Source organism: Coffea arabica, chromosome 6e (assembly GCF_036785885.1).
Source record: "Coffea arabica cultivar ET-39 chromosome 6e, Coffea Arabica ET-39 HiFi, whole genome shotgun sequence".
Lineage (NCBI taxonomy): Eukaryota > Viridiplantae > Streptophyta > Magnoliopsida > Gentianales > Rubiaceae > Coffea > Coffea arabica.
Window position 1 is genome coordinate 3,720,717 of NC_092321.1, and position 19,954 is coordinate 3,740,670.

General features: G+C 34.9%; 2 protein-coding genes across 3 annotated transcripts; both read left to right on the plus strand.

Moving 5' to 3' along the window:
* Positions 1-3,347: 3,347 nt before the first annotated feature.
* Positions 3,348-5,344, plus strand: LOC140009343 (threonine dehydratase 1 biosynthetic, chloroplastic-like). The gene is made up of 4 exons (XM_072054540.1): positions 3,348-3,944; positions 4,053-4,232; positions 4,339-4,824; positions 5,021-5,344. Exons 1-4 carry the CDS (start codon positions 3,510-3,512, stop codon positions 5,255-5,257), a joined length of 1,338 nt encoding a protein of 445 aa, XP_071910641.1. The 5' UTR covers positions 3,348-3,509; the 3' UTR covers positions 5,258-5,344.
* Positions 5,345-15,284: 9,940 nt separating this feature from the next.
* LOC140009344 (threonine dehydratase 1 biosynthetic, chloroplastic-like) lies at positions 15,285-19,064 on the plus strand. Of its 2 annotated transcripts, XM_072054543.1 has the most exons (9): positions 15,285-15,882; positions 16,670-16,849; positions 16,956-17,441; positions 17,641-17,889; positions 17,981-18,054; positions 18,227-18,344; positions 18,488-18,622; positions 18,755-18,840; positions 18,919-19,064. In XM_072054543.1, the coding sequence occupies exons 1-9, from the start codon at positions 15,448-15,450 to the stop codon at positions 18,956-18,958; spliced, it is 1,803 nt and encodes a 600-aa protein (XP_071910644.1). In that variant the 5' UTR covers positions 15,285-15,447; the 3' UTR covers positions 18,959-19,064. The 2 variants fall into 2 exon arrangements, with proteins under 2 accessions (XP_071910644.1, XP_071910643.1); XM_072054542.1 differs by having other exon boundaries at positions 15,299-15,882; positions 18,755-19,064.
* Positions 19,065-19,954: the final 890 nt, after the last annotated feature.

Here is a 19,954-nt window from a genome sequence, read left to right on the forward strand (position 1 = left end):
GAGACCTTCAACTTATAAATTACCAATAATTCAAGGATCAATTAAAACAATTTTAGGCCTTGCTTGGATTGCTGTTTTTCGTAGAAAAATTTCGTCATTTTCTGTGAACATATTTCCCTACTACCTTTTTTCCTCACATACATCAAATCGCTACAGTAATTTTTTCATGGAAAATGACGAAAAATGCAATCCAAATAGGACCTTAGCTTTGCATCTCTAAGCGTGTTCTGAGGTTGTGCCTTGCAGCCTCGGTCCTCCGCTTGGCGCTGGACACGTGTAGTTTGGCCTACCCCAACTTGGGAGTTGGAATCCACATCCATCCGTCCACCGACTTCTGTCCTTCTGGTTTCTGAGGTGAAAAGGACTTGAAGTCGTGATCCAGTCCTGACATGACGCTGATGGTTAGTCGAACGAGAAGTACATACATAAGAGGCCCGCCTAACAATTCATTTTGTTGTGTTGCAACACCCACGCCACGACAACACTTGAGCACGCCTCTTCATCGAACTTAAATGTGTCCTTAATGACGCTCACGGTAAAAATTAGGACATAGTTTCCTCAAGTAATGAGTGTTAATTGGTTACTATGAAGTACAACTTTCCTTGGCATTAGTTAAAAAAATAAGAATTAGATAATAGAGAAAATATTATTTGCACTTAATTTTTTTGTTATTTACACTTTCATCATTTGTTTTATCATTTAATCTAATAAATAAAAATTATATGATTAAAATAATAGTAAAAGTGTGATTAATAAAAATAAAAGTGTAAATAACATTTACAACATTACTGATTTTCACCGGAAAGAATTGAGGGTAAATTGAACTAATATATTGCTTTTTACTTTACCTATGGTACTAGTAGTGGTATAATTTAATTATCGCCAACTCCGACTCAAGACAGGCTTTAATCATGGGATGCTCATGTTTTAATTATGGGGAGAGGGCCAGTGTGGTTGGGATCTAGTAGGGTTAGGTTCGACTATTATACTTTTTATATTATTATATTTGGTATAAAAGTAACGTATTAATAAAATGTTTGACATACATTCAATATAATATTATGATGTATTATATATAAATTATTTGACATATCAAACAATTGTATAAAATACAATTACACGGCGTTTGGTAAGAGGGTTTTAGAATGGAGAATTTGAATAAATACCATAATTGTTGTTTGGATTACTACTATCGAAATCGGGATTTTGGAATCATACCTACAAATTTAGAATTCCTCAATTCCCTAATAACTTGGAGGGTTTTGGACAAAACCCAAGTCTAATTCCCATTTAGGAATGGGACCCGTCCCGCCACCCATTAAAAAAATTAAAATATAATTATATACATATATATAATTATGTATATAATATATATTATAATTATAATATTTTATTATAATATTAGTATAATTATATAATATATTTATAATTATTATATTGACAAATATAATATAATATATAAATATATATTATAATTATTTAATTAAATGTAATTATATTTATATAATATATATTATAAATATATTTATATTATATAATAATATATTTATATTATAATATATACATATATATAATATATATTATAATTATATATTTTATTATAATATTAGTATATTCTATAAATATATATTATAATTATTTAGTTAAATATAATTATATTTATATAATATATTTATAATATATATGTATATTTATAAATGTATATTATATGTGCATATAATTATAATTTATAATTGTATATAATATTAATAAATTATATAATAATAATAATAATTTTAAATATAATAATATATAATAATTATTATATTTAATATATAATATACATTATGTTTATATAAATTATTAGTATAATTAATATTTATCTTATAACATTTGTATAATTATATTTAATTATATGTATAATATTTAATTTAATTAGTTACAAACTTATAGTAATGATATTATTAGTTATATGTATTATATAATGTATATTAATCTATGTAATATAATTGATATTATCAATTATACTAATAATTATACATGTTTGCTAATAGAAATTTTAATTAGTTATACTAAATTTACTAATACATTTATACTAATATATTTAATTAGTGAAAATTTCTTATATCTCATTTACAAAGAGTCAACGAACCAAATATCAATTATAGTAATGATATACATTTCTGACACTGAACCAAACAAATGTATTGGAATAATTGATTCCATTACAAATCCAAGATGAATGATTTCAAATCCGAATCTGATTCCAACATGCGAATCAAACGACACCCGAGTTCTTGTCCCTAATTATGGAATGCTCATATGACAAAATTCTCCCATAATTAAGGATGAGATTGATTGAGTGGCTTGAGTGAGGGAGTCTAAATAAGACATCTAGCTCTCCCACTTACATTGAAAAGGGCAAAAAAAAAGGGTTTCCCCATGGTACACCATTTCGGAAAGCACGTTGGTTGGTTTCGAGTGTTAGGCAGCCACGAACTATGAAAGAATGGCTTTTGGGGCCGCCTGAAATCCATCGGCCAAATCCGTTAAAACAACTCCACATGCTACGCAACTCTTGGCTTAATGGCTACCAAAAAGAGATTAGTCTGGAATTTAAATCTTATATGCAGTGAAAAAAATTTAAAAGAAATGTCAGAGTATTTCTTTGATCTAATAGATCTTTATACTTACTAATTCCTTGTACATTTTCTCTAAATTATGATAGATTAGATTATAGAATTGATATTGCTATCGTAAAAAAAAAAATTCACTAAAAATTCCATATGCTACGCAAAGAAACAAGTACCTGCCTTGTTTGTGTGAAATAGTAAACGAAATAAACATGTGTTTATTTTTTTTTCGGCTACGATAGATCTATATCCATTCTATGCTACAGGGAGGGAGAGTGACTTGAAGAGCAGGAAGGGAGAATGACTTGAAGAGATCAAGCAGAAATCAAAAGTGACTTGAAAAGATCAAGTAGAAATCGAAAGAAACTGAACTCGTTTGAGAAATCTTGAAGTGACTTATCACATTTCTATGGACCCAAATAAATGCACTACGCACTCGTTTGAGAAATCTTGAAGTGGCTTATCACATTTCTGTAGTCTGGGAGCCAGGGTTGACCTCCCATCCCACCAACTTTGGTGGTGGCTTGTGTTTAACACTTTAACTTTAAGGCAAAACAAAAATGTACCGTACTACGGTCGGAGGTGGTGGCTTCTGTTGAATCACACCAATAATCTAACCGCTGAGTACACGCGCTGTTACGAATCCTTCTTTCCAATTGGCCACAGATTACACCTGTCTTTCCATCAATCCCCCCATCCATAACCCACACGTCACCCACAATGAAACACAAAGCAAAATCCTTCGCAAATTGAAACCCTGCCTCCCTTCCTTAAATATTCTTCCTCCCCGCCATCAGTCCCACCATCATCACCCCGGCCCAGAACCCACAACGCCAACCATTCGCCGCCGTCGGAAAATTTTATTACCACTAATCAGTCATTCATAACAAAATAAGAATGGAAGCCCTGCGATTTGTCCTGGTCAAAACCATTCCACACCGGTCCGAATTCACTCCCACAACCGCTAAGGAAACAGTTAGACCAGGGCCTCCTTTTCTAAAGAATAGGCGGACGAAATTTTATGCCATGGCCGTTGAAAATCGGCTCCAGGCGCCGACATTATCTCCCGAATTGGCTGCTCCAGCTCAACCGGAGACATTGTTGAGAGTGTCTCCCGGCTCTTTGCTGTGCGAGCCAGGTTTTTTGGTGCCGAATCATGGGGCGGTGGAGAGTGATGGTGCATTGGGTGGAGGTGGTGGAATCGAGTATTTGACGAAAATCTTGACGTCCAGCGTGTATGACGTGGCCGTAGAGTCAGACTTGCAGCTGGCTACTAAGCTATCACAAAGGTTGGGCAATAATGTCTGGCTGAAGCGTGAAGATCTTCAACCAGTGAGTCTCTTGTTCATACAAGATAGCAACACTGCTTATAATAAATGAGATAATTAAACATTGAAGTTTCACCGATTGTTTGAAAATTTTCTGGTGCTTGTTTGGCAGGTTTTCTCATTCAAGCTTCGAGGAGCTTATAATATGATGGCTAAACTTCCTAAAGACCAGCGCGATAGAGGTGTTATCTGCTCTTCTGCAGGGAATCATGCACAAGGGGTGGCTTTATCCGCCCAAAAACTGGATTGTGATGCTGTGATTGTGATGCCCGTCACTACACCTGAAATCAAGGTTCTGATTTATGGATTTCCATTTTCCCTTAAACAGAATGACTTTGTTTTGGTCCTGTATAAACTTCTTGTTCCGTGGCATTGACTAAATGTTCATGTATCTCTAGTGGAGGTCAGTAGAGCGGCTGGGTGCCAAAGTTGTCCTTGTGGGAGACTCGTATGATGAAGCACAATCTTATGCTAAAAGCCGAGCCAAAGAAGAAGGTCGAGCATTCATCCCTCCGTTCGACCACCCAGACGTCATCAGTGGGCAAGGTACAATTGGGATGGAGATTGTGCGCCAAATGCAAGCAATGCAAGGCCCAATACATGCTATATTTGTCCCTGTTGGGGGTGGTGGGCTGATAGCCGGTATTGCTGCTTACTTGAAAACGGTCTCTCCCGAAGTAAAGATTATTGGAGTGGAGCCATTTGATGCAAATGCTATGGCACTATCTTTACATCATGGACGAAGAGTGGTGCTGGACCAAGTTGGAGGTTTTGCAGATGGTGTGGCTGTTAAAGTTGTTGGTGAAGAGACATTTCGATTGTGTCGCAAGCTGATAGATGGTGTAGTTCTAGTTAGCCGTGATGCTATTTGTGCATCTATAAAGGTCAGCCTCTTATTGCCAAAAAATAATTGATCACAAGGGCATTTTATGCATCCTTTTGACAGCTATATCCTCGGAGTGGAGATATTCTAACATGAGAGATTTTCTGAAGAAACTCAAATAAGTTATAGTTTTCAAAAGAGAACTTTTAATGAAAGTTTGGAATATCTGGAGTATGTAACTCATCTACTTGTTACAGGACATGTTTGAGGAGAAAAGGAGCATTCTAGAACCTGCAGGTGCTCTTGCACTTGCTGGAGCAGAAGCATACTGTAGATACCATCGCCTGGAGGATAAAAATGTAGTAGCAATAGCTAGTGGAGCCAACATGAATTTTGATAGACTGAGATTAGTTACTCAACTTGCAAATGTTGGTAGACAGAAGGAAGCTGTGCTTGCAACATTCATGCCAGAGGAGCTTCAAGAGATTTTGTGAACAAAATCTGTGTGGGTCATAAAACAATTCACAGGCAATTTGTAACTTTATGATGGCAAATTTGTGAGTTCATTTGTAACTTTATGATGGTGATGTTTTGCATGTGGGACAAATGAATATTACAGAATTTAAATACAGATATAATTCAGAGAAAGAAAAAGCTCTAGTATTATTAGATGCATTCCCTCCTCCCATGATCCAAGTGTATTAGTGTTTCAATAGGAAATTATTTAAAATAACTATTATATTATTTTTTATAATGTAATATATATATGTGATAAAAATAATTAAAAATACTTTTATAGTACAAATAAAATAATTTGTGTATTCAAACACACGTTTCATTTCATGAATAAAACTTTGGTCAAGCTGTCAATTTGTAGCTCTTTTATCTTTTTTTTTTTGTCACAAGAATTTCATGAAATATGATTAATGAAAATCATCATATATTATAATAATTTTTTGTGTGAGGTAAGGGTCAGACTCTTGATCTCACGCCACCAAGACTTTTAAAGATTTTGTAGCGACCACTGGCGGCTTTTATCTTTTACCTAGTACCATATTTAATGTTCCCCAAAAGTTCTTCATGCGGTCATTTCCAGTCAAATTTCCAAGATTGATGTGCAATAATGACAAAAGTAAATTTCTTTGACCAAAGGGCTTACAACCACGGTGCCAAGTTTTTCTATCATTTCGAGTAGTCAACTCTTTATTTTAACACAAAACAGTTTCAAACGACTAATCACCTTCCTTTCCTCATAAATCATAATCAGACTACTTTCTTCGAGCTTGTAATTCAGTCCATTGATCCTTCCCAATAGCTGCAGGGAATACTCATGTCATGAAGACGTATTTTAACTTTCAAGACAGATTCAAGCTTATTGCTATAGAACGGCCCACCACCACCAGATCCTGAGGTGGTGACACAAACCACTGGTGATTATATATATATATATATATATACACACTAGTAAGGCCTCGCTGTGCTATGCACAGCCGGTGCCCATCTTGAGGTGTTTAAAGTTAGCAAAATTTGATGGAATGTTTGTGAAATAGAGAGAAGTTGGAATATTAGTATTTGAATTTGAACAGATGAACCTAGTCTTTTTTTTTTTTGTCAATTTTCTTTTGAGTTGTAATACATTGATATTTTGTTAAAATGTGAGGCATTAATGCTAACTAAAATGATGACCAAGTATACCATGCAATTTTGTTATCAATTTTATTTTAATTAATTGATACGTTGATATTTGGTTTTTGTGACAACAAATTTTTGAGCTTCACAGGCATCTTGCAAATGTTCTCTATCAATATTTGACAGCGGAATGTTGACTGATTCAGTAGAAGATTGCTTCTTCATATGAAAATGATATAAACGCAATCTTTTTTATTTCCATCTAAGGTAAGCCTGCCTTCTATAGTTTTTCTTCTTTAAATGGTTACCTAAATGTGGCAAGCTTGTAAAAGCAATGTGTTGTAAATTAGACATCATGGCATAGCTGCGTGTAGTAGCCTCTTTGCCATGTAGAACAGGAACAACAGCGGATGATCTAGACACTGAACTTTTGAAAATTTGGTCTTCAACTTGCATGTTACAATTTCCTAATATTGATTAGCCTAAAATTTGTTATTACATCCTTTGTCAGCTGAGTCAATAATTATGTTAGCTTGTCTAGTTCATTCTTCGTTTCTTATGACTGTCAAAATTTAACTCATGATGAAATAGGCATTCAATTATCTTAGCTATGCATTAAAGAAATAAGCAAACATCTTGCACATGAACAAATAGCTTAGACTAACCATGTTACTTGAAAATTCATTAACGAAGCTCACAATCATAAGCACACATTATATATAATTCAATAATAAGTAACTATCAATAGTTATGAAATTTGTAAATATGAAGCATTAAGAAAGCTTAACAAGCATTTTATCAAACATTAGGCAGGCAAGTTATGAGTAATATGACTAGGGGTGCAATCAAATCAAGCCGCTCGCAAACTTGGTAAAAAGCTTGGCTTGAGCTCGGTCAAATCGAGCTCGAACTCGAGTTCGAGCTACTCGTTACATTCAACGAGTCGAGTTCGAGTTTCAAAAATAAATACTCGAGTGCTCGACGAATTTAATTGAGTTTTCATATTATATTTATATTATATATTTTGAGAAAAAAATTATAAGTTTATTTCAAAACTCGAGCTCGAGTTCGAGTAGATCAGGCTTGATATTTACTCGAGCTTAATCGAGCTCAAATGAGTCGAGTTCGAGTTTAATTTTATTTTATCAAGTCGAGCTCAAGTCTAATTTATTTACTCGTTCGAGCTCAAACTCGAGGTCAAGTAGCATTGATTCTGATCGAATTCGAGTATGGTGCTACTCGAGTTCGACTCGACTCAATAGTACCTCTAAATATGATTAACCTGAAGTAAAGTGATGGTGCAAGTCAAATCTTCAATACTGAAAGCAATGCTGCAACGTGAAAACAGAAAACATGTAAAAAGAAGCTATATGTTACTAAATGCATACATATGATGAAGGAAAAGCTAAGAAAAATGGTATAACCAAAGGATCAGAAAGCAAGAAAGTGAAGGAATATTTGTTTCTGGTATGTGCGAATGGAAGAGAAATGAAGTGGAACAGCAACTATTAGTGTATGTAGTAGCGTGGACTGCACTATTCAAAGCTAGACTATTCAATCTCAACTAATCTAGTACTTTATATTTGAATCTAATGGCTATGAAAAGATAAAGTACAACTGATAACTTATCAAAAATTGACATTTCTATGAAGTACAACCTAACTCTTACAAAGAAAGCACTTGTCTAATTTGATTAGGTGAAAAATGCAGAGTGGTTGAAGATTTTTTTTTTTTTTTTACTTTGTTACAAACAAACCAAAATAAAAACTAGACAACCAAACAATCTCTGAGTTGCTTTCTGTGGAATACTCCTAACTGGAATCGATCACTTTGAGAGCTTCTTGAATAGAAATAAGTTGGAAGTGTATTCAACTCTTAACTGCAAGTATTCAACTTTTAACTGGAATTGATATAACTTTAAGAACCAAACGTATAAATGAATTAAAGTAGATTGATAATAAAAATATATAATATACTAAGTGACAATGTTAGTTCAATTGTATAACTTTAGATGACAATAAAACAAATGATAACTTGTATGAATGATAACTTAATTTGACAAATTTAATTTTAAATGATAATGTTGAAAAATTGAATAAAAATAATTAAATCTAAAGTTAATCTGTCAAATATAAGTTGAAATGTTAATGTAAATATAATAATTTTATATATGAATTCTATAATAGGATAGCATAAATTTTAAATAATCTTTTGCTTTATATTAACTTTAAATGATGACTTAATTTGAAAAAATTAATTTTAAATGATAATGTTGAAAACTTGAATAGAAATAATTAAATCTTAAGTTAATTTGTGAAATATAAGTTGAAATGTTAATAATTTTATTTATAAATTGTATAACTGAATTATATCTGTTCAGAATGTAGAGGTTGAAAAGTCTGTTCAAAATAATGCAACCTTATAAACAAATGTTAAATGCAATTTCAATGATAACTTAATTTGACAAATTTAATTTTAAATCATAATGTTGAAAACTTGAATAGAAATAATTAAATCTTAAGTTAATCTATGGAATATAAGTTGAAATGTTAATGTAAATATTAATAATTTTATATATAAATTGTATAATTGAATTATATTTGTTCAGAATGTAGAGGTTGAAAAGTCTGCCCAAAATAATGCAACCTTATAAAGAAATGTTAAACACAATCTAATTAAGGTCATTGAGCATATCTAAAGCAATGCCAACTTCATAAGACAATGTGAAGCCTATAGACAAAGCAAAAGAAAAAGCTCAAAATTCATCAATTGTGCCATGTGTCAACAAAAGAAGCTGCTACAATAACATTAGCCTTTTGTTTATCTTATAATAAGATATATATATTTATATAATAAGCTAAAAACAAGACTATTGAAGTGGGAACAAATTAATTACTAGTACTACATTGTTAAACAAGACAAAAAAAGTGAGCTAAATTTCCTCTTTATTTGTGCTTTGATTGGTCAAAAACATAGTTTAAACAGCCGATCCTCCCAATCTGTATGCTACTTTTCGATTTAATGTCTACGTCTAACGAAAGAGGACATATTAGATACATTCCCTCCTCCCATGATCCAAGTATATTAGTGTTTCAATATGAAATTATTTAAAATCATTATTATATTATTTTTTATAATGTAATATATATATGAGATAAAAAATAATTAAAAATACGTTTATAGTACAAATAAAATAATTTGTGTATCCAAACATGTGACGGTCCGAAAAAAAATGAGTTTGAGAACTCGGAAATTTTCTACTTTTCTAGGGTTTATTTTTTTAACGCCCGCCTTTTCTACATTTTCTTGATTAGAAAAATTCCCCAGATAAAGTTTATGAGCAAAAATTATTTTCAAATGATTTTTCTAGTATCAGTTAGTTTTTGAGAAAGTAAAAGCGTATTTTGGACGTGGGACCCGCAAGTGCGGTAAATGCATTATAGTTTTGACAACTTGTTGGAATTTTGTATTAAGTGATATTATTTTACAAAGTGTTAAGATATTTGTATTGGAGAGACAAAAAGATAAGTTTTGAACCATAAGGGTGACAAGTGTCATCTTCCTATTCAACCTTGACTTTGACCATTATTTCTTACCTTTACTAATACTCAATTTTGACCCAAAAATCACCTAAATTTCTGCAAGCTTGGCCGAACCTCTTGGAGCAAAAATACAAGAAGAAAGCCTTCAACTCCAACTCCATTTCTTGCTCAATCTTGTGAATCAACCGTTAAACTTTCGAATTCCTCCACAAAAGTCACTTGTTTAGGAAGATTGAAGGTAGTGGTGGAGTGATTAGAGAAGGCAAAGGACTAAGCCATCAACTTTCTTGATATTTCAAGGTTCATGTCTAGCAATCCTTTCTTTGTTCTTGATTATGCTAAATTAGTGACTTGTGATTGCTAAAGAGATGGTTTGATGGATTATATCTTGAGTTGGGGTTGGATGGATGAACTTTTATTATTTTTGGGGATTTTTCTGTTTTAATATGAGTATGATTATGTGGTTATGTATGATGATTGGAAATGATGTTTAATGATTCTAGAAGGTGGAAAAAGTGGAAGATTGCAAGTAAATTCTGTTTTGGAAGAAATCTGGAAAATTAGGGTTCTTGGTTCTTCATTCTGTCCGAAATTTTTGGTCCTAGATAGAGGCCGAATTGGCCTTTGCTTAAAACATGAAAGTTGTAGGTATTGATGTGTTTGAGGTGTCTGTAAAATTTCAGGGCATTTGGAGTAGTGTAGAGTGAGATATGTCGATTTTACTGTTGCTGTTTTGGGTTGATCAGAATGTGCGAACTGCGATTGAAATCGTCTGTTTTGACTGGAATTGCTTTGGATTTGGATGTTGGTGTCTTCTGATGAAATGTAGCTTGATGTCTTAGCTACCGCATGCCTTTGGAATCAATGAATTTGGACTTGTACAGACTGAGTTGGACTAATTACAGCATCGTGTAATTTGTAAACCTGCAATTAAGGTTCTGGTTTGGTATTTTGCATTTTTGACCTAGTTGTGCTAGGATTTGGACTGAGTGGCCTTCTACATTGTTGTAACCCTGTCTTTTAGCTTCGAAACGGTGGGTCTTGCACCTTCATCCGACAATCTTAGCGCCTTTGATACCATTACCGCAAAATGACGTCAAAACTGTTTTTCTGGTTTTGAGCTAAACTTTCATTTCCGGACTTTTCCCTAACTTGACTTGTACTTGTACTACTTGGAGCTTGCTGAATGGCTATTGGATGAACTTGTTGTTGTGTGTGTACCTTTGGGACTGATTTGAGGAAGTAATGAAGCCATGATGGCTGAAAAAGTTAACAAATTTAGGGGAAGTGCTGTCCGAACTTTGAAAGGACTTGATTGCATTGAGTTTGTGATCTAAGACTTGGGTTTGACCAAGGCAATGTTATATGATGGATGATTTCTGAGCCATTGAGGTGAGTGACCTCAAACTGTTTCCAAATTTATTTTTGAACCGCTTTCCTGCATTATCTACTTTTGAACTGTTTTCAAAGTTACTTTTGGAACTGTTTTCTTACATATCATGCGTGCTTGCATATTAGTGTCTTGTTATTATTGATTTTGCTTTCAATGATTGTTAAAACGAGTTTTCTAGGCGAGTGTGTATTTTATCGCACTCGACCTTAATAAATTTCAATGATTAGTGATTAAATGCTACTTGCGCATGAATGTAAGCCTTTTGGGCTGAACTGGCCATTGCCCATTGTTACCGGTCGTCTCGAGCCAGAAGCGGACTCGGTCGGGCGACTAGGAATTTGGGTGAACGTTTCGGTATACTCGAGTATTACCTTGTAGGTTGGTGGAGCCTGGCCAAAAGCCAGGGACGGGGTGAATGAATGCACGAATGAAATAAAAAATGCAATGAAATGACAGGAGAACGAACGTATCCTTTTCATGAATGTTACTATCGCTATCCATTGTAAATGTTTCTTGAAATATTGATACTCCATATTTAATGTTTTGTAAACGTTGTAATTGTTTCTAGACTTATCCTTTGATTTACAACATCATTGAAATGAACCATTGTTAAACAGATTTGATAACTGATTTTATTGGTTACTCGCTGAGCTTCTAACTCACCCCAAAAATGTTTTATTCCCCTCCACAGGGCTCAAGGTGAAGGAAGGGCTTGTAGTGTTTATTCATGGATTATCTCATGTATGGACTGAACTTGGATTTCCTTTTGTGTAATCATTCATATTGGGATTGTTTTGAACGTTTAGAATTGATTGGATTGGATGTGTAATAGGCTAGTTTTGGACTTCCTCCTGTACTAATTGTGATCAAGGATCAGAGTGGCGCTGCGGAAGCGTGGACTCTTCGCTTTTGATATGTAAAGTTTGGGAACCTTTGATGTATATTTGATATATATATTTTGTAATTCATTTGAGGATTGTAGTGAACGACTGAGTCCCGACGAGAGTTGGGCAGGCGGCCCGCCGAACCCTCTGGTTCGCCTCAGGGGGAGGTGGGGCCGTGACAAAACACACGTTTCATTTCATGAATAACACAATTCATTTTGTTGTGTTGCAACACCCACCTCACGACAACACTTGAGCACGTCTCTTCATCTAACTTAAATTTGTCCTTAATGACGCTCACAGTAAAAATTAGGGCATATTTTCCTCAACTAATGAGTGTTAATTGGTTACTATGAAGTGCTACTTTCCTTGGCATTAGTTAAAAAAATATAAGAATTAGATAATAGAAAAATGTTATTTGCACTTAATTTTTTTGTTATTTACACTTTCATAATTTGTTTTATCATTTAATCTAATAAATAAAAAATATATGATTAAAATGATAATAGAAGTGTGATTAATAAAAATAAAAGTGTAAATAACATTTACAATATTACTGATTTTCACCCGGAAGGATTGAGGATAAATTGAAACTAATATATTACTATTTACTTTACCCGCGGTACTAGTAGTGGTATAATTTATTTACCGCCAACTCCGACTCAATACAGGCTTTAATTATGGGATGCTCATGTTTTAATTAGGGGTTTCATCAATTTACCCCGTTAAACTATACCCCAACTATCAGTTTAGTCTCTAGCGTTACCTTTTAGTCACTCAAGTCCATATGTTAAGTGAAAGTAGATAATTGACCATTAACCCATTTAAAAATTGCCCTGCTAACTAACTAAAGTTTGGTGAAAACTTTTATGACAAAAATACCCTCCCCTTGTGCTTTAAGTATAAAACAAGGATTAGAAGGCTTTTCTCTCTTTTAGTTTCTTAAATTGTTCACAAAATTTTTTATTTTGTGCAATACCTTGTCAAGGCTGCTCTTGTGAAGCCTACTACTACTGCTGCTGAGCGGTACGGATCAAATGGAATATCTCCAGAAGCTGTATCAATAATGAAGTGCAATGATATGGGGTGATGGTGGTAAAGAATCAACATCTTTATTGCTTTAGATGAAACAAAATGAACCCAAAAGCCTGTACATCACAGGTTGATGGTTGCTTACCCTCATCTGCAGTTCATTAGATGAGACAACCTAATTGTCCGCTCCAAGAAGAATTACTGCTGCTTCTTTCTTGGATATACTTGTGCTCCACACTGTGACTTTCAATCCAAAAGCCTTTCCAAATTTCACTGCCAAGTGCCCTAGACCACCTTGCCCAATAACGCCTAAAGATTTTCCAGGTTGGTTCATGTTGTGTCGCATCATTGGTGAGAAGACAGCTATCCAAGATCAAAGCAAAGGTGCCGTCGTTTCTTTCTGGGGTTTATATGAGGGAGAATAGAGAGAGTTTGGGTTGATAATGACGAAGAAGAAATTAGAAATGTGGCTTTCATTTTTTTGTTTTGTCGTCCCGCCAATTCATAAAGGGTATTTTTGAGAATGAAATTTCTTTTTTAGGGTTTTATGGGCATATTTATCCATTTATAATTAATTTGGATCTAAACATGTCTTTTAACGTGAATTATAAAATGCCGTCTCGTTTGACGGTTAGTCCAAGGATTTAAGTGACTAAAAGTTAACGCTAGGGACTAAACTGATAGTTGAGGTATAGTTTAAGGGGGTAAACTAATAAAAACCCTTTTAATTATGGGGAGAGGGCCAGTGTGATTGGGATCTAGTAGGGCTAGGTTCGACTATTATACTTTTTATATTGTTTGAGTTATAATTACATTATATTATTATATTTGGTATAAAAATTACGTATGTTAATAAAATATTTGACATACATTCAATATAATATTATGATGTATTTATATATAAAATATTTGACATATCCAACAATTGTATAAAATACAATTACACCGTATCGAGTTCTTGTCCGTAATTATGGAATGCTCATGTGACAAAATTCTCCCATTAAGGATGAGATAAATTGAGTGACTTGAGTGAGGGAGTCTAAATAAGACATCTAGCTCTCCCACTTACATTGAAAAGGAAAAAAAAAAAAAAAAAAAAGGGTTTCCCCGTGGTTCCGCATTTCCGAAAGCACGTTGGTTTCGTGTGTTAGGCAGCCACGAACTATGAAAGATTGGCTTTTGGGGCCGCCTGAAATCCATCGGCCAAATCCGTTAAAAGAACTCCATATGCCACGCAACTCCTGAGCTTTGGCTTAATATATAGGGTTAATTTCACTTTGTCCCCCCAAACTTTGGACGATTATCCACTTAAGTCCCTAAACTTCAAAATGGGACACTTAAGTCCCTAAACTTATAAATACCTCCCACTTAAGTCCCTGAACTTATAAAATGGGACACTTAAATCCCTAAACCCTCATAAAATGGGACACTTCGACCACCAACGGCATTCAGGATTTGTTAACAATTTTCCTTAAGTGGGAGGTATTTATAAGTTTAGGGACTTAAGTGTCCCATTTTGAAGTTTAGGGACTTAAGTGGATAATCGTCCAAAGTTTGGGGGGACAAAGTGGAATTAACCCTAATATATACTACTAAAAAGGGATTAATTAGGAGTTTAAATTTTACCTACCGTGGCAAAATTTTAAAGAAAATGTCAGATTATTTCTTTGATTTAATAAATTTTTATACCTACTAACTCCTTATATACTGTCTCTAAATTATGATAGGTTAGATTATAAAATTAATATCGCTATTGTAAAAAAAAAAAATCCATCAAAAATAAAAACCTCCATATGCTACGCAAAGAAACAAGTACCTGCCTTGTTTTTGTGAAATAGTAAACGAAAGAAACGTGTTTAACGCAAAACAAAAATGTACCGTACTATGGTCGGAGGTGGCGGCTTCTGTTGAATCACACCAGTAATCTCACCGCTGAGTACACACGCTATTACGAATCCTTCTTTCCAATTGGCCATTGATTACACCTGGCTTTCCATCAAACCCCCCATCCATAACCCACACGTCACCTACAATGAAACACAAAGCAAAATCCTTCGCAAATTGAAACCCTGCCTCCCTTCCTTAAATATTCTTCCTCCCCGCCATCAGTCCCGCCATCATCACCCCGGAACCCACAACGCCAACCATTCGCCGCCGTCGGAAAATTTTACTACCGCTAATCAGTCATTCATAACAGATTAAGAATGGAAGCCCTGCGATTTATCCCTGTCAAAGCCATTCCTCACCCGTCCGAATTCACCCGCACAACCGCTAAGGAAACGGTTAGACCAGGCCCTCCTTTTCTAAAGAATAGGCGGACGAAATTTTATGCCATGGCCGTTGAAAATCGGCTCCAGGCGCCGACATTATCTCCCGAATTGGCTGCTCCAGCTCAACCGGAGACATTGTCGAGAGTGTCTCCCGGCTCTTTGCGGTGCGAGCCAGGTTTTTTGGTGCCGAATCATGGGGCGGTGGAGAGTGATGGTGCATTGGGTGGAGGTGGTGGAATCGAGTATTTGACGAAAATCTTGACGTCCAGCGTGTATGACGTGGCCGTAGAGTCAGACTTGCAGCTGGCTACTAAGCTATCACAAAGGTTGGGCAATAATGTCTGGCTGAAGCGTGAAGATCTTCAACCAGTGAGTCTCTTGTTCATACAAGATAGCAACACTGCTTATAATAAATGACATAATTAAACATTGAAGTTTCACTGATTGTGGGAAGTTATGGAGATTTTAGTCGGATAATTTGTTATCAATTTTTTGTTGTTTCTTGATGGAATTTCAAGGGTGGTTGTGTTCTTCACACTTTTAACTTGTCCCTTTGTTTTAAAGTCTATACAGAATTTTGGATAGGGAATGTTATGTAGCACTTTACTGGCTTTATCTGGTCGGTTGCGTGCAATCAGCTTATTTTCTGTTTATGGCTGACTTCTATTTGAAAATTTTCGAGGTTGTTTGAAATTTAAAAGGTTGCTACCTTTTCATAGACTAATTAAATAACTATCGGGAACGAAATAATCTTTTAGTTTGATATTGGTTAAAGTTCCCTTTTATGAAAAAGTAGAATAGGAATGGAATAAAAAAGAATAATTGCAAAGGAAAAGAAATCTTTTTTGGATTCTTTTTTCCTCTATTTTTTTTAATTTTAGTTAGAAAAATAGAACTCTTTTCATGATTCATGAATCATAAAGCAGGGCCTATTTTTTTTTCGTAATTGAAAACAATAGGTTGAAATGTCTATGTACTGTATGTTATAAAAGGTCTTTTATTCAAGGATTAAGCTATTGATCAACAAAGAAAAAAATTCTTATGTTATATAATGGTACGTTCCGTCATTCACAAGTGCTTATTCTTGGTTGTTCACTCTTTATTTACTAGCGGTACAACTTCATTATTCTTATGTGTTCTGGTGCTTGTTTGGCAGGTTTTCTCATTCAAGCTTCGAGGAGCTTATAATATGATGGCTAAACTTCGTAAAGACCAGCTCGATAGAGGTGTTATCTGCTCTTCTGCAGGGAATCATGCACAGGGGGTGGCTTTATCCGCCCAAAAACTGGATTGTGATGCTGTGATTGTGATGCCTGTCACTACACCTGAAATCAAGGTTCTGATTTATGGATTTCCATTTTCCCCTAAACAGAATGACTTTGTTTTGGTCCTGTATAAACTTCTTGTTCCGTGGCATTGACTAAATGTTCATGTATCTCTAGTGGAGGTCAGTAGAGCGGTTGGGTGCCAAAGTTGTCCTTGTGGGAGACTCGTATGATGAAGCACAATCTTATGCTAAAATCCGAGCCAAAGAAGAAGGTCGAGCATTCATCCCTCCATTTGACCACCCAGATGTCATCAGTGGACAAGGAACAATTGGGATGGAGATTGTGCGCCAAATGCAAGCAATGCAAGGCCCAATACATGCTATATTTGTCCCTGTTGGGGGTGGTGGGCTGATAGCCGGTATTGCTGCTTACTTGAAAACAGTCTCTCCCGAAGTAAAGATTATTGGAGTGGAGCCATTTGATGCAAATGCTATGGCACTATCTTTACATCATGGACGAAGAGTGGTGCTGGACCAAGTTGGAGGTTTTGCAGATGGTGTGGCTGTTAAAGTTGTTGGTGAAGAGACATTTCGATTGTGTCGCAAGCTGATAGATGGTGTAGTTCTAGTTAGCCGTGATGCTATTTGTGCATCTATAAAGGTCAGCCTCTTATTGCCAAAAAATAATTGATGTTTCACAAGGCCATTTTATGCATCCTTTTGACAGGTATATCCTCGGAGTGGAGATATCTAACATGAGAGATTTTCTGAAGAAACTCAAATAAGTTCTAGTTTTCAAAAGAGAACTTTTAATGAAAGTTTGGAATATCTGGAGTATGTAACTCATCTACTTGTTACAGGACATGTTTGAGGAGAAAAGGAGCATTCTAGAACCTGCAGGTGCTCTTGCACTTGCTGGAGCAGAAGCATACTGTAGATACTATTGCCTGGAGAATAAAAATGTAGTAGCAATAACTAGCGGAGCCAACATGAATTTTGATAGATTGAGATTAGTTACTGAACTTGCAAATGTTGGTAGACAGAAGGAAGCTGTGCTTGCAACATTCATGCCAGAGGAGCCAGGGAGCTTCAAGAGATTTTGTGAACGTGTGGGTCATAAAACAATTCACAGGCTTATGTAACTTTATGATGGCAAATTTGTGAGTTCTTTTTTAACTTTATGATGGTGATGTTTTGCAGGTGGGACAAATGAATATTACAGAATTTAAGTACAGATATAATTCAGAGAAAGAAAAAGCTCTAGTATTATACAGGCAAGCTCTTCCATCTCCTTTCGTTTCCAATATCCTGCAAATTGTAATGTACTTGCAAGATGTTTATATGGTACTCTTGCAAGGGTTAGTAATTACTGAAAATCATGCCTTTACTAGTAATATTGTAAAAGAACAACCCATCAAAGTGATTACCTTTTTCTTTTGCTTGCAGTGTTGGACTTCACATGAAAGCTGAACTAGAGGCAATGGTAGCTAAAATGCAAGCATCTCAACTTGAGACAGTAGATCTCACAGACAACGACCTCGTCAAAGATCATCTGCGATATTTGGTAAGTTTTCTTTTTGTAGTTGCATAGTCTTGACTGATCCATATAAAGTTCACATCCCTTAGTGCTTGTGAAACTGCTTGCAGATGAATAAGCAATACTACTTCTTCACCTTTGTACATTAATTTTATTTTTCAAAATTTCAGTCGGGTGGTCGGTCACATCTTCGAGATGAGGTTCTTTGTCGTTTTGTTTTCCCTGAGAGACCAGGTGCTTTGCTGAAGTTTTTGGATGCTTTTAGTCCTCGCTGGAACATAAGCTTGTTTCATTACCGAGCACAGGTTAGAATCCCCGAAATTTGTTACTTTAAAAATGATTTTAGTTCAGTTCAGGTGCATGAATTTCTTCCTATATTCCTGAGCTTCAAGTTACATCTTTTTTTTTTTTTTTTTTTTTCGTTTGGTCTGTTAAAGGGAGAAACTGGAGCAAATGTATTAGTTGGCATTCAAGTTGCAGAAAGTGAGATGGACGAATTCCGAGATCGTGCACACAATCTTGGGTATGAGTATGCGGTGGAGGAAAATAACAGGGCTTTCAAGCTTTTGATGTACTAAGTTGTTGTTGCTCTTTGTATTAGGTGCGATTGTTGTTGTATTGGAGATGGATTGTTGGAATGACTCTGGGGCACTTGTGGGAGAACAAGTACAAGCCTGACTTGATTTGAGATTGTACACGTTTTATCGCTTCTCTAATGCTAATGACGAGGCTAGGATTTGCTCTGAACTACGTAGTATCATTGCTTGCAATGCAATTGCTGCATTCTGTATGAAGGTGGATGTATATGTGTGTGTGTGTGTGAGAGTATCAAATGGATGACAATGAAGCTGATGAATTGACAGAGGAAATCAATGGCGCTAGCCAACTGTTTCTCGAAGGTTAAGATGTATATTCCTTCCCTTGACGCTCGAGTCATTGAGCTTGCTCAAGCGAATGAGAATGAAAATCACTACATGTTTAAGCGATAGTATAAATATGAAAATCTCTAAAATTATTTAGTTTATATTTATTGTATAAGTCGTATTTCAATTTTTCTAAGTAATTTTATTTGTTAGCACAGCAATACACTTCGAGGTGAATGCAAAGATACGATGCAGCAAGTTCATTTTTCAATTCACAAAGGCAAAAAAAAAAAAAAAAAAAAAAGGAAAACTGGTCTGTTTTTTAAAAGCATAAATAAATGTAAAATGAAATGAATAACGGGATTTACCAAAAAAAAAAATGTAAAATGAATAGGATTTATAAGTCTTGGGTTCAATCTTTTTCTTAATGGGTTTTGTATCTATGTTTAAAATGAGATGATCCGTCATATGCTGAATCTTTAAACCTATATAGCCGAAGTCCAGGTGATCCACTTTAGAGCGCACACACAAAAATTGTTGGGGTTTGAGGTGTAAACGCCCAAGGCCACTTGATTCAATTGCGAAGTCTATTAAGTTAGGAAGTGGTAATATTAGGGGACCAGGACAGAGAAGCAGCTGCTATACCTGAGAATCGAGACTGCAAAGCATGCTTTCTCGAAGTGGAAAGCATGCAACCAATCTTGTTTGGATTGCAATTTTTTTCTAAATTTTTTTTTAATATTTTTTATAAATATATTTTGCAATCACTTTTTA

What these genes read in the sequence shown, in the direction of transcription:
- LOC140009343 (XM_072054540.1), top strand. Translation starts at nt 3,510, where the DNA reads ATGGAAGCCCTGCGATTTGTCCTGGTCAAAACCATTCCACACCGGTCC. An exon ending in TCACTACACCTGAAATCAAG is followed by an intron (nt 4,233 to 4,338) that starts GTTCTGATTTAT and finishes ATGTATCTCTAG; the next exon opens with TGGAGGTCAGTAGAGCGGCT. An exon ending in CTATTTGTGCATCTATAAAG is followed by an intron (nt 4,825 to 5,020) that starts GTCAGCCTCTTA and finishes TACTTGTTACAG; the next exon opens with GACATGTTTGAGGAGAAAAG.
- LOC140009344 (XM_072054542.1), top strand. Translation starts at nt 15,448, where the DNA reads ATGGAAGCCCTGCGATTTATCCCTGTCAAAGCCATTCCTCACCCGTCC. An exon ending in CTATTTGTGCATCTATAAAG is followed by an intron (nt 17,442 to 17,640) that starts GTCAGCCTCTTA and finishes TACTTGTTACAG; the next exon opens with GACATGTTTGAGGAGAAAAG. An exon ending in TCAAGAGATTTTGTGAACGT is followed by an intron (nt 17,890 to 17,980) that starts GTGGGTCATAAA and finishes GATGTTTTGCAG; the next exon opens with GTGGGACAAATGAATATTAC.